At 34.5% G+C, this 12,765-nt stretch overlaps 1 protein-coding gene across 2 annotated transcripts; it reads left to right on the top strand.

Moving 5' to 3' along the window:
- Positions 1 to 730: 730 nt before the first annotated feature.
- On the top strand, positions 731 to 8,000 carry LOC132616972 (threonine--tRNA ligase, chloroplastic/mitochondrial 2). Of its 2 annotated transcripts, XM_060331788.1 has the most exons (8): positions 732 to 1,107; positions 1,444 to 1,590; positions 1,766 to 1,913; positions 3,905 to 4,158; positions 4,308 to 4,685; positions 6,315 to 6,623; positions 6,744 to 6,944; positions 7,601 to 8,000. In XM_060331788.1, exons 1-8 carry the CDS (start codon positions 796 to 798, stop codon positions 7,859 to 7,861), a joined length of 2,010 nt encoding a protein of 669 aa, XP_060187771.1. In that variant the 5' UTR covers positions 732 to 795; the 3' UTR covers positions 7,862 to 8,000. The 2 variants fall into 2 exon arrangements, with proteins under 2 accessions (XP_060187772.1, XP_060187771.1); XM_060331789.1 differs by lacking the exon at positions 1,444 to 1,590 and having other exon boundaries at positions 731 to 1,107.
- Positions 8,001 to 12,765: the final 4,765 nt, after the last annotated feature.

The raw sequence follows: 12,765 nt of genomic DNA, 5'->3' as shown, positions 1-12,765 counted from the left end.
ACGCGTATATAAGTAAAGGCTTCAGGCCCAGCTTATAAGCACGCACACAATCCCGTGTGCGAGCGATGTGGGAACTTCAAGTTCACAACACACCCCCTCATCGCGAGCATCGTGCTGATAACGTGTTATAAAACTATATGATTGGAAATAAACAAGAGAAGCAAACTAATAACTTTGTAGAAAGGAGGGAGAGATTGTATTCACTTCTTGTTGATATCTCTTACAAATTGAGAACTTAACCATCTATTTATAGAGATAGTAAATCTCTTGATGAAGTCATCAATGACAACACCAAGAGTTAAAATCAAACTTGTGTTGCTTCATTTCTTCATTTCATACATGCCACCAAATGTACATGTACCTTGCTTCATTTTCTTCATTTCATACATGCCACCAAATGTACATGTACCTATTCTTTTTAGGACATGTGAAAAATCTAGACTCTATGAACATTCATATATATATTTTATAACAATGGACATTGATAGATCATATATTCTCTTAAATTGCTACTAGTAATAGTATCTATAAAAAAAAAAAAAAAGGTAATTAGGTCCTATTTTGATACATGACAGTAAAATTATCTTTATTTATCTAACAAAATAGTAGTATACTACTGCAGTATAATTTTTTTGACTTTTTATTTGGTGGCCAAAGGAGAGAGTATTAATTTTACTGCTTAGCCGTTCCAAAAGTGAAAAGTGTGAGTGAAATAGAGCAAACAAAACCTCCTCCACAAAAACCACATTGACTGACAGCAGCTAACAGCAGATGCGTTAGCCAAAAAGGGGGCAAATGAAGTACTCGTATGTTGGGGCTCTAGGAAGAACAATGGCTTTATCATTATCTTCTTCACGCTCTCTCTTCTTCACTTGCTCTAAATCCCTTTCTCCTCTCAATAGCACCTTTTCTTGCTTCCCAATTAGCAGTGTTTTTCTTCTTTATCCGTCCAAGAACAACACTAGTACTAGGAACAAGTTGCTGAGATGTCGGAATTCTTTCTCAACACATGTTTCCGTCGCCGCCGATGAACAGACGAATAGTGATGACAAAATAGTTCTGCCCACTAATGAATCATCCCATGGACTCCTTCGAATTCGCCACACGGTATTCTAAATATATTTGATGTGTTTCTGGTATTGCACAAACAAAATCATTTCCAGTTTTATTATTACTCCCTCCGTCTCATTTTTACTTCCTAAGTCTCAAAATAAGTATCACCTTAGCAATTCAAGACAAAATTTGGCAACTTTGCCCTTAACATTAAGGAGTAGTCCTTTTTAGTATTGCTCAATTCTACAACTACAACGATATACCCAGTGTAATCCAACAAGTGGGGTTTTGAGTCTACGCAGTGTAATCCAACAAGTTTAAGTGTGACCAGCTGATTTTAGTACTATAAATTATCATTCTGAGAGTGGGTTGATGTGTTTGTTGCTGCAGTGTGCTCATGTAATGGCCATGGCAGTCCAAAAGCTCTACCCAAATGCAAAAGTGACGATTGGTCCCTGGATTGAAAATGGTTTTTATTATGATTTTGATATGGAGCCTTTGACTGATAGAGACCTGAAGAGGATTAAGAAGGAAATGGTGAGCCGACTCGTACTTTTCAGTTGCTGTTAGAAAGTTACTCCTTGCTAATCCCTCGCCTTCCCACAACTATCAAACCCCATAAAAAGAGAATAAAAAAATAATTTTGACTTTTGATCTAGTCAATGAAGCTGTGATTTCTGGTTAGAGAATTGAAATCTTGAATTTTCTGTAGGATCGAATTATCAGCCGAAACTTGCCTCTTGTTAGAGAAGAAGTTAGCCGGGACGAAGCTCAGAGAAGAATAATGGCTATCAATGAACCTTACAAGATAGAGATTTTAGAGAGCATACAGGAGGAACCAATTACCATATATCATATTGGTAAGACTTTGATTGGTTGCGTTTGTTTAGTTTGAGTAACTTAAATATGAAATGTTAGTTTAGCCTATTGTAGATGTTTTCTAATTAAGATGATATGAGCTTTTACTTTATGATTGTAAATGAGCGTGGGGGGTTAATTGTAGAACCATGAACCGTATATATTTCAGGACTATACTTTCTTGGTAATTCATTGTAGTAAGTGTCTCACATTATCAAAATTATCTCGATAGAAGATGATGGTATTCCACTTGAGAACTTTTGAGAGTAAGAACCTCATCTATTTCCTTAGGATCTACCATCATACATGTTGACCTTAACCGTAGTAGCTATCTTGATATGCCATTGTTATTTAACAAATGATCATATGGTAGAGTGCTAGACTAAATTCATGGAGGATGCGTTAAGGTCTTTGCTGCTGATTACATCCTTCCTGAAAGTGTTTCAGGTGGAATTCTCAATACCTACCCTAGTTATTACGGCAGGTTGTCTGAAGATAGCATTCTTCTGTTGAATCATATAGTTACTGCTTAATATTGTCAAAGACCTCAGGTTAAAGATATTTTCATGTGTAGTAGTATATTTTATCCTGGTCTATACTAATTGCACTTATACTTGTAACGAAGTTCAAGTATCTTTCAGTTTGAGAGTATTTCATTTCTCAATATAGAAACTTAAGTTTGTGGAGAACCAAATTGATGTCATGGGAACTGATTCTTGAACAGGTAAGTGAAGTTTCAGATTTCCAAGATAAAGGGGCTGTTAAGAAAGATATTGGCTCACTTTAGGCCCTAATGCACAAAATGAATCTGGGACTTAGGTGGAATGATGAACCATATTGATATTGTAAGAGTGCAATGACAGTCTTCTGCGAGTTCTGTTGTTATTATTGTTAGCGGTGCACCTGGACGCCAGATGAATAGAGCCTGCCTGGACTCCTAGACATTTGATTTGTTGCAGAATCTTACTTTTAATCGTCCTGAACTTCTACCTCTACTCAAACTTTGCCATTGAAGCCTTATACCCCACTTTGGTAGTTTTAACAATTTTGCAGAGGTTGGAGTTGTGAGAATATGAGTCTTAAAATTAGAGTCAGCCAAATCAACTCTCTGGGACCCAGTCTCAGCCCTTGTGGTACAAGATCCGAATCATCAGTCCTTCAAGTGCAAGATCAAGCTTCAATACTGTTATTAGTGCTAACAATTATTATTACTATAATACTAATTTTAATTCGAAAGTACTTCAGAAAATGTTGAGTAAGTGTAAAATAGGTGACCTTACTTAAAGAATTTACCAGCTATGGTGCTCTAGTAAATCATTTTTACTGCATTACTTTAATTATAGTTGACAGATTAGGATCGATTGAAGAAGGGACTAAGACTTCTAATAGGTGGCCAAGAAGGTTAGTTTAGACTTTCATAGTTCTAGCTAATATTATCCTTCAATATGTAGCTCTTCAGCCAATAGTTGCATATCCATCCTTAATAAAGCACCTACAAAGCTTCTTCTCGTATTTTTTAGAACTTGATCTGATTGTAGAAACATCCATCTAAACCTAGCAAATTTGTCACGCCCCAATATAAATTGTGACGTGGCGGGCAACAGTGCCTACCAACTTGCACCGAGCGAAGCATAATACATACTCCATGTCGTATTCACATAATTCATTTCAATTAATTAACATCAAACTAAGTGAGTAAGTTGAAGTGAATAATATTAAATCAACATGCTCGTTAACCAAGTCATAAAATGATCACCTTATCAAAAAAAAAAAAAAAGTCATAAAATGAAGATGTTATTTGCAAATCCAACGGTTACCCATAACGCAAAATTAATACAAGTATATCTATGGAGTCTCTATGACAATGCGAATGAAACAATAAAGTTGTGATACTAGCTCACGGTATACAATAATGAAGATCCCACGATTTCTATTGCTTTAACAACAAAGTATATTTTACGTTTTCTCATTATCAAATGCTTGTTTTTCGTAGGTAATGAATGGTGGGATCTGTGTGCGGGACCTCATGTTGAAACTACAGGAAAGATTAACAAAAAGGCTGTGGAGCTTGAATCTGTTGCTGGTGCTTACTGGAGAGGAGATGTAAAGAAACCAATGCTCCAAAGAATTTATGGCACCGCATGGGAGAATGAGGACCAATTAAAAGCATACCTTCACTTCAAAGAAGAAGCTAAACGGCGTGATCACCGACGAATTGGCCAAGATCTTGATCTCTTCTCCATACAGGCAGGTCTCTCTTTGATTATCCCATTTATGAGACTTATGATGTATATATACTTCCGTTTTAACGAATTAGCCTGAGATCCAATAGCTGCTTTTTCGTTTTTGCATATGCTTACATGAATTGAAACTCAAATTGATTGTAAAACTGGCAGGATGAAGCTGGAGGAGGCTTAGTGTTCTGGCATCCCAAGGGAGCTATCATTAGGCACATAATAGAAGATACTTGGAAAAAGATTCATATGGAGCGGGGCTACGATTTGCTCTATACTCCACATGTTGCAAAGGCAGATCTTTGGAAGATTAGTGGTCATCTGGACTTCTACAAAGAGAATATGTTTGATCAGATGGAGATTGAGGAAGAGCTTTTTCAGCTTCGGCCAATGAACTGCCCTTATCATGTATTGATTTATAAGAGGCAGTTACACTCTTATCGAGATTTTCCAATCAGAGTTGCAGAGCTTGGAACAGTGTATAGATATGAGTTATCTGGAGCCTTACATGGCCTTTTCCGTGTAAGAGGTTTTACTCAGGTATGTTGTCAAACATAAGATTTTTATTTACCTTAACATCTGTATCTTTGATTAGAATTATCATCCCTAAGTGAGCAGTTGCTGCATTCCATCGTCTGAAAGAGAAGGAACAAAGGATGGTAAAATGGGTCTTGCATTTTATTTATGTTTTCATGTGAAGTAACCACGATAACCTATGGCTTATGCAATAATTAATATGAACAAATGAAGATGCATGGAAACCCATTGTTGTGGAGCACAACATACTTGCTATAGTTGATTAGAAGTTATCTGTCTTCTCCTCTTGGAAGCTAGGATTTTGTTTTGGTCTGCTTTGGATTCTCCTGGACATGGCGAACAAATTAATCTGTTCTCTCTTTAGGGGTTTAGATTACCACCTTGAGTCTTAACATCTGATCTTTGTTATTAGCTGAAACATTTGGTATTTCCAGTAAACATCAAAGTTTCTTAATTAAGAAATAGCAAAGACCATTTATTGGTTTTTAGTTTCTTTTTTATTAGGTCACACTTTTCATTGGGCATCCAAGGGGAAGAAGACCCAGAAAGAGGTGTTTAAACACCAGAAAGATCAGAAATTTCTTCTGCAAGAAATTTAGGAAACGTACTGTGCCCCATAAAAGTTCGATCAGCCTCAAATCATATACAGACAACTTCATAAGAAGAGACACAGGGAAAACACACACACTAACATCTACAGACAAAGGCACTGCCTGCTATAATTAACACTTCTCTAGATTACTTTGATAGTCTTTCTTTTTTTCTTTTGCGGTGATGTCTGAGCGAACTTTCTTGCACCTATACTAATTCACGGGCAGCCTGCTAAGCCCACAAGCATAGGCCAAGTAACCCCACTCACCATGGCTGGAGCAGATCACATAGTGTGTTGTAGTTGGGACAGCAACTTGGAATCTCTAGTTTGTTACTCCTTTATGCGCTCAGCCACTCTCTTAAGGACCAGATTATTTTGATATTCTTTTTCTCTGTACTCTGGTTTTTGTCATTATTGTTTAATGTCTACTATCTCTTCCGATCAGCACTTAACTTGGTCCCAAAGTTTCGCCTTCTGCTCTTTCCTTGTCACACCTTTCTTGAGAATTATGCCCAATACAGACATTCCTCATCGACCTGAAAATATATAACCAGAATTTCTGGAATGTTCCTCTATTCATACCAAGGACTTCCCCAGAGGAGCCCCTAAAAAAGTAAAAGGACTTGATGGAGTGCATTACCTGTGATGCTGTGGAGTTTCAGCTTTTAACCTGCTATTACTTAGATCTCTTACCTGATACTTCATCCTTTTGTGAAAGACCAATATAGTACTCTTTTGCTCTGCATTACTGGTGTAGTTGGGAGTTGTTAACTTTTTACTTTTTTACCTGTTTGTAATCTTCTCCACCGCAGTCCAGATATTTTTGTTTCCACATTTATAATTATAAGGAACATATTGTAATGTATAGTTTTCTGGGTAGAATGCTTTTCCTATCTCGGCAAAGGACGAAAAAGATTGAATCCTATGAAATGATTCTGATACAATGTCTGCTTCGGGTGTTCATTCTTTCATGTGGAAAATCCTAAGTTGCAGTAACTTGCATTACTATGATCTAATACTCCTATATGTTGAATTTGCAGGATGATGCACACATCTTCTGTTTAGAGGATCAAATTAAAGATGAAATCAGGGGCGTGTTAGATCTGACCGAGGAAATATTACAGCAATTTGGTTTTGACAAGTATGAGGTGAACCTTTCAACAAGGCCAGAAAAAGCTGTGGGAGATGATGAGATTTGGGAAAAAGCAACATCTGCACTTAAGGATGCTTTAGAAGACAAAGGTTGGAGCTATCAAATAGATGATGGTGGGGGAGCCTTCTATGGTCCCAAGATTGATCTGAAAATTGAGGATGCTCTTGGAAGGAAGTGGCAATGCTCAACTATACAGGCATGTTTCGATATTTGAGTTTGAATAAATAATTCTCAAACTTGAATGTGTTTTATCCTCTTCGTATTCTTTTTTCAAAGCTCGCTAGAGTCCTGTAAATTGACACATGAGCTTCTACAGGTTGATTTCAATTTACCCCAGCGCTTTGATATTACATATGTTGATTCAAATCAAGAGAGGAAGCGGCCTATCATGATCCATAGAGCAGTTCTTGGATCTTTGGAGCGGTTTTTTGGTGTTCTCATAGAGAATTATGCTGGTGATTTTCCACTTTGGCTTTCTCCCATCCAAGCTCGAGTTTTGCCAGTTACTGATGCTCAGGTAATCACTACTTATTCGACTAATTCTTGTTCTTTATTTACTTAAACCATTTTTAGTTTATCACCCAGACTAAAGATTTTCTGCTTATACTAACTCCTGTGGTTTTCATTTGATAGTACAATATGGATCACGATCCATGTCATTTTTTATCCAGTAAAATTGGGGGTGGCAAAGTTAGCCCATGAAAACATGACCTGCCCATATTTGACACCCACCCCACCCCCAATTTATTTAGCTCAGTCTGTTTCAGCCCAACCCATTTCAGCCTATCTAAAAATTGTTGATATGTCGCCCAGATTGAATCATGAGAAATCTTGTCAATTTTTTTTTTTTGATATGTTATATATATCCATAATAAAGCAAAAAATAGTTTGATTAGGTACTTAAAAAATTATAAAAGAACAAACAAAGAAATTAAAACTTAGTAAGAATTGGGTGGGTTGGGTTATTAATTCAGCCCATTTTGACCAGTCCAAATTCAGTCTAACCCGTCAATTTGACACCCTTAACTAAAATGGTATGAAAAGGCTTCATGATGAAGTTTATGTCTTGAAAGCGGTCAATAATAATTGTTTTCTTTTATATTTGATCTGTGTATTTGCTTCTGCCTGATATATATGTTGACTCAAGACTGATTTATGAGTTCATATTCACAGCTCCAGTACTGCAATGAAGTGGGCAAGAAACTAAAAGCTAGTGGTATTCGAGTCGAGGTTTGCAGCGGCGAGCGGCTGCCAAAACTCATTAGGAATGCAGAGAAGCAAAAGATCCCATTGATGGCTGTAGTTGGGCCCAAAGAGGCAGAAACACAAACTATAACGGTTCGATCTAGGTTCGCGGGGGAGTTAGGGAACATGTCCATTGATGAATTTATCCACAGAACAAAGACTGCTAGTGAAAGCCGTACATTCTTATGATCAAGGAGCATGGTATTGAGAATGTTTGGGAGTAGGTTTCCTAAATTATTAGTCAGTCATTCTTGTATGATTTAAACATAGTTGTGAACCACAGAGCAAAGAGAGAGGAAAATAAAGGGATACGGGAGTTCTTGTTGAATCTTTTATTTTGTGCTTCCTTCTTTTCAACTTATATGACTGTGTCCGACTGTCTTAAAACATGTCATGATATTTTTGCGAATATAAAATCATGCATCAAGATTTAAGTTGAGTTTATTTAAGTTAAACTATTTTAATTATAAGAAAGTATCCTTTTGGAAACAGGCTAATAAGAAAAAAGACGTTGCATAAATTGGAACAGGAGTACCTAGTCGAGCCTTCGCTAGAGTTACTGGTTGATTTGAACCAGCTTAAAATTTTGTTTTATAACGAGACTTTTCTATAACAACCATCTTCTCTAAGATTAGATAACATTTCAGTATAACGACCGAGTTTTTTTTGAAATCGATTTTCATGTTATATTATATTATGTAAGTATACGACCAAGTTTTCTTTGGACTCGATTTCATGTCCTATTATAATATGTGTTCTCTATATCAGTATTTTGCTATAGCAACTAAAAAGTATCAAGAGGTTTAACTGTATAATTTATGGAAAAATAACTTGCCGCCCATGTTGAATTCGCGTATTTTTTTTTTTTTTGATAATAGAGTATTCGTACTTAGTTGACCTCTCTAAGATCTCATAAAATAAAAAAGAGGTTGTTAAGATCTACAGTGACCAGTCCTCACAGCTCAGTGTCTGTTTTGTTTTATTATCAGTTTTGACACGTGAATTAATTACTAGACTACTTGGAAGCCATGTGATTCCAGTTGTAAAATGACGGAATAGATCGTGAGTTGTGTGTGTGTGTTAAGATATATCGTGATTTGTGCTTGTTTGATGGTTGTCACTTACTGTATTGTATTGTGTTATTGATTTAAATATAATATTTGTTTTGATTGTTAATTTAATTTTATTGTATCGTTTCGTTAAATTCATGTTATGTATGTAATGACGAAAAATCTCATCTTGTGTAACGACCGATTTGGTGTTATCCCGTCGTTATCATTTTTTTTTTTGTTCATTTTGATTTTACTTAATATCTAATATCCTATTTTATCATTTATCCTACCTTTTTATAGTAGTTTACCCTATACCCTACTTGTCCGGTAGGTTTATCCTTCAAAATTGCTAATGTGTCACATTGTGTAACGATGGGGAATACGATAAAATATATCCAAACGTTGTATTCATCAGAATAATACAGTGCGATACAATACAACACAATACAATACGCTAAATAGTGTCTGTAATAAATTGTGACATGTTACAGTAGCTAATTTAAACTAATAATGTGAAAAATATGCAGTACTCATCATATTACACATATATTCTTTAGGTTCTTATTTACTAGTCATATTTTAAGAAAATATTAATATTAAGAGCTACCGAGTATTTGATTGATTTATCAGTATTTATTTTCTTATTTTTCAGCATATTAATCTAATAAATGCTCACTCTTTTAATGCTAAGGATTAAAAAATAATTAATTATTTCTTTATTTTCTAAATATAAAGTATTTTGAAATAATTTTTTTTGATAAACATAGCAAGTAAATACTTCTAAATAGGGTCGGTGGGAGTGTGTGTGCGTGAGTATAAAACAAAGCCTTAGGTAAAAATAACACTTGGCCTGCTATGTTAGTTACTCCCTCCGTTCACTTTTACTTGTCTAATATTTTAAAAATAAATTTTTATTTTTACTTGTCACTTTTAGCATATCAAGACAAGATAATTTTTTTTCCTGTTCTACCCATAGTATTAAATATTCACTTTAACTCATTTTTCAAATTCAATAAAAATATGCATCAATTAATATGAGTACATTGATAAATTATGCACTTTATTTATTATTTCTTAAGGGGTGTTTATAATTAAAAGTGGACAAGTAAAAGAAAACAGAAGGAGTATAATTTAAAGTATATTTTTTTGAAATATGGAACTTATTAAATTTTTGTGTTTCCCATTTCGTAGAAATTTAGTCAGTTTCACATTATTTAAGACTTCAACTCATTTTACAAGGCAAACTATCCATCCATTACACTTGCTACCTAAATAAGCTGGTGTATTTAGTATGTTTGCTACTTTGTCCTTTTCTCTCAGGCTATTAAAGAGGCCGGACATAAAATTAATTCACCTAAGAGATTAACATTAAGAAAGTCCTTGGGAATTGTAACCAGGCAATTTAGTCAAACTAAAGACTGAACATAAATTCAAAATTGTTGATTTGGACCACCAGGTTTCCTGTATTCAAAATTGCCTCCACTGAATCTTAAGGGCTTTCATAATGAAAATTTCAGGTTTGAAATTTCCTATCTATGATAACAGGAGATTTGTCTTTTGAATCGCGCTCATCACACCGGGCTTGTTTAGTGTCGGTTACTTATTTTGTGTAATTTGCAGGCTATTGCACAAGAGCGAGTTTATCCGGTGCGCATCAAAAAGTAGCGGCTACAGATTACCTCGTTATCAAAAAACAAAACCAAAAAACTTGTGGAATATAGTTAGTAATCACTTAGATCCAAATTAGCCTTTAGACTCTTCCAAATTCAATTTTCGGGAGCTCCTGATCAAACTCTTCTTCCTGTTACTGCCTTCAATCCAAAATAAGTGTTGTTTATGGTTTTGATACACTCACAAAAAAATTATTTACTCTTTCCGTCTCAAATTATATATCGCTTTTTTGTTTTATTCACCCCTTAAAAATATTAATTAGAACGAATATTTGACTAACTTTATCTTTATTTATGTTTAAGTTACAATCTCTCTCCATTAACAGATTACTCTATTTATGTGTCTTCTCTATTAATGACAAAATTCTACGAAAGGTAAAATGGGGAAAAAATTAACTAATTGTGCTTTGAACTTCTAAATAACAAACCGTCAGAGACAATTATTTTTAGTAACTCAAACAAATAATTTGAGACAGACGAGTAGCAATGGCGCTTTTTTTTTCTTTTTTTTTTTTTTTTGTGTGTGGGGCTATTTGGGGGTCAATTCACCATCACAAGAAGGACTATTTCTAAAATTGCTATCCTGTGATTTTCAGGAAATCTCAATTGTCAAATGCGATTTAACTTTGTAATATCAAATTCCGCTTATAAAGCCTCCGTCTCACTTTAACCCACATTTTAATAAAAATTTTAGATGCAAAATAAAAAGAAAAAGAGATGTTATTCGCCCTATTTTTGGGCCCTTACATTTTTAATTTCTATTTTTTCGACAATAATAAACTTACAATAATTCTCACACTAAGTCAAGTTAATTAGCGACAATAACAATATACTCAATATAATCTCACAAGTGGAGTCTGGAAAGTGTTGTGAAAATAGAGAGATTGTTTCTAATAAGTCAAGTTAATTAGCATGTATTCCCTCCGTCTCAAATTATTTATCGCTTTTTATTTTACAGCCCCTTAAGAAATATTATTTAGAAGAAATATTTGATTAACTTTACCCCTATTTATGTCTAAGTTATATCTCTCTCTATTAAATGTGTACTCTATTTATGTGTCATCCATTGATGACAAAATTCTATTAAGGGTAAAATGGGAGAACAATAATTAATTGTGCTTTAAACTTTTAAAATAATAAATAAATTGAGATAACTATTTTTAGTAACAACGACAAATAATGTGAAAATGGGGAATAGATCATTTACTAAAGTAAGGATAGTTTTTTTTAATAAAAAAAAAATATCCATTGCCTTATTGGTTTCCTAAAACGTCACTTACTTTGGACAAAATTGGTCTCGGCTAAAACGATAGTTATTTTGAAGAGGGAGTATTGAATTTCAGTGTCTTCTTTCACATGTGTGAGAAACTATAAAAAGGTACATATAATATTTAAAAAAACGAAATTTATCTTTTAAGAGATTGACTATGCAGCATATAAGGAAATGAAGCATACTTCGTCCGGATAAAAAAAAGAGGCCACTTAGAGCCTGTTTGGATGGGTTTATGCCTATAAGCTGCAAACAGCTTATAAGCTAAAAAAAATAAGTTGGGATACAACAACAACAACCCAGTGAAATTCCACATCGTGGGGTCTGGGGAGGGTAGAGTGTACGCAGATCTTACTCCTACCAAGGTAGGACGGCTGTTTCCGAAAGACCCTCGGCTCAATTATTCTTATTAAGACAGAGAAAGTAAAATTTATTCCCTCTAATTCAGCAAAGGGAAAATCAGCAAAAATAAAAATACCTTAGCAGAGCTCTTCTTGTGATAATTTAGCATGAGAATCATTCACAAGATCGCCTTCGAACTCCATCGCGAACGCCCTAAGTTGGGATAGTCTAACTTATTTTTTTTGGCTTATAAACTATTTTCAGCTTATAAGCTACTTTAGATAAGCTAAGTCAAATGGGTCCAATTATTTTTTTGAGCTTATTTTAAGCACAAAATGACTTTAAGCTAGCCAGTCAAACACTCAAAAAAACTGAAAACAGCTTAGCAACTTATAAGTCAATCCAAACGGGCTCTTAGCCTTTTTCTTTTTGGTAAAAAATATTTTTTAAAATTTGCTCCTATTAAGTATTATTTGATCAAATTCCAATACGTATTTAATTAGCCGCAATTTGTTCAAATTATCTATTTTTTCCTAAGAGTTGGTATTTTCTTAAGGGGGTGCAAATAGCTAAGTGGACACTTTTTTTGATATGGAGGGAGTAACGAGTAACATACTCAATGTTTTTCCATGGGGTTATCATGCACTGCACCAGTAAAATTAGGGGAAATGATTTGCAACATAGCAACGGAACTAATACTGAAAGCTTAAAGAGCAGCAGTTTGGAAAAACAGAATTCCACAATGATAAAACTAAAGAA

This window comes from Lycium barbarum, chromosome 11, assembly GCF_019175385.1.
Source record: "Lycium barbarum isolate Lr01 chromosome 11, ASM1917538v2, whole genome shotgun sequence".
Classification (NCBI taxonomy): domain Eukaryota; kingdom Viridiplantae; phylum Streptophyta; class Magnoliopsida; order Solanales; family Solanaceae; genus Lycium; species Lycium barbarum.
The sequence above is the reverse complement of the archived record's forward strand: the minus strand, read 5'-3'. Positions and strand labels throughout refer to the sequence as shown.

Excerpts from the sequence above, each read along its gene's own strand:
- LOC132616972 (XM_060331788.1), top strand. The coding sequence starts at position 796 with ATGAAGTACTCGTATGTTGGGGCTCTAGGAAGAACAATGGCTTTATCA. Across the intron at positions 4,159-4,307 it reads TTGATCTCTTCTCCATACAG|GATGAAGCTGGAGGAGGCTT; the intron begins GCAGGTCTCTCT and ends TAAAACTGGCAG. Across the intron at positions 6,624-6,743 it reads GGCAATGCTCAACTATACAG|GTTGATTTCAATTTACCCCA; the intron begins GCATGTTTCGAT and ends GAGCTTCTACAG.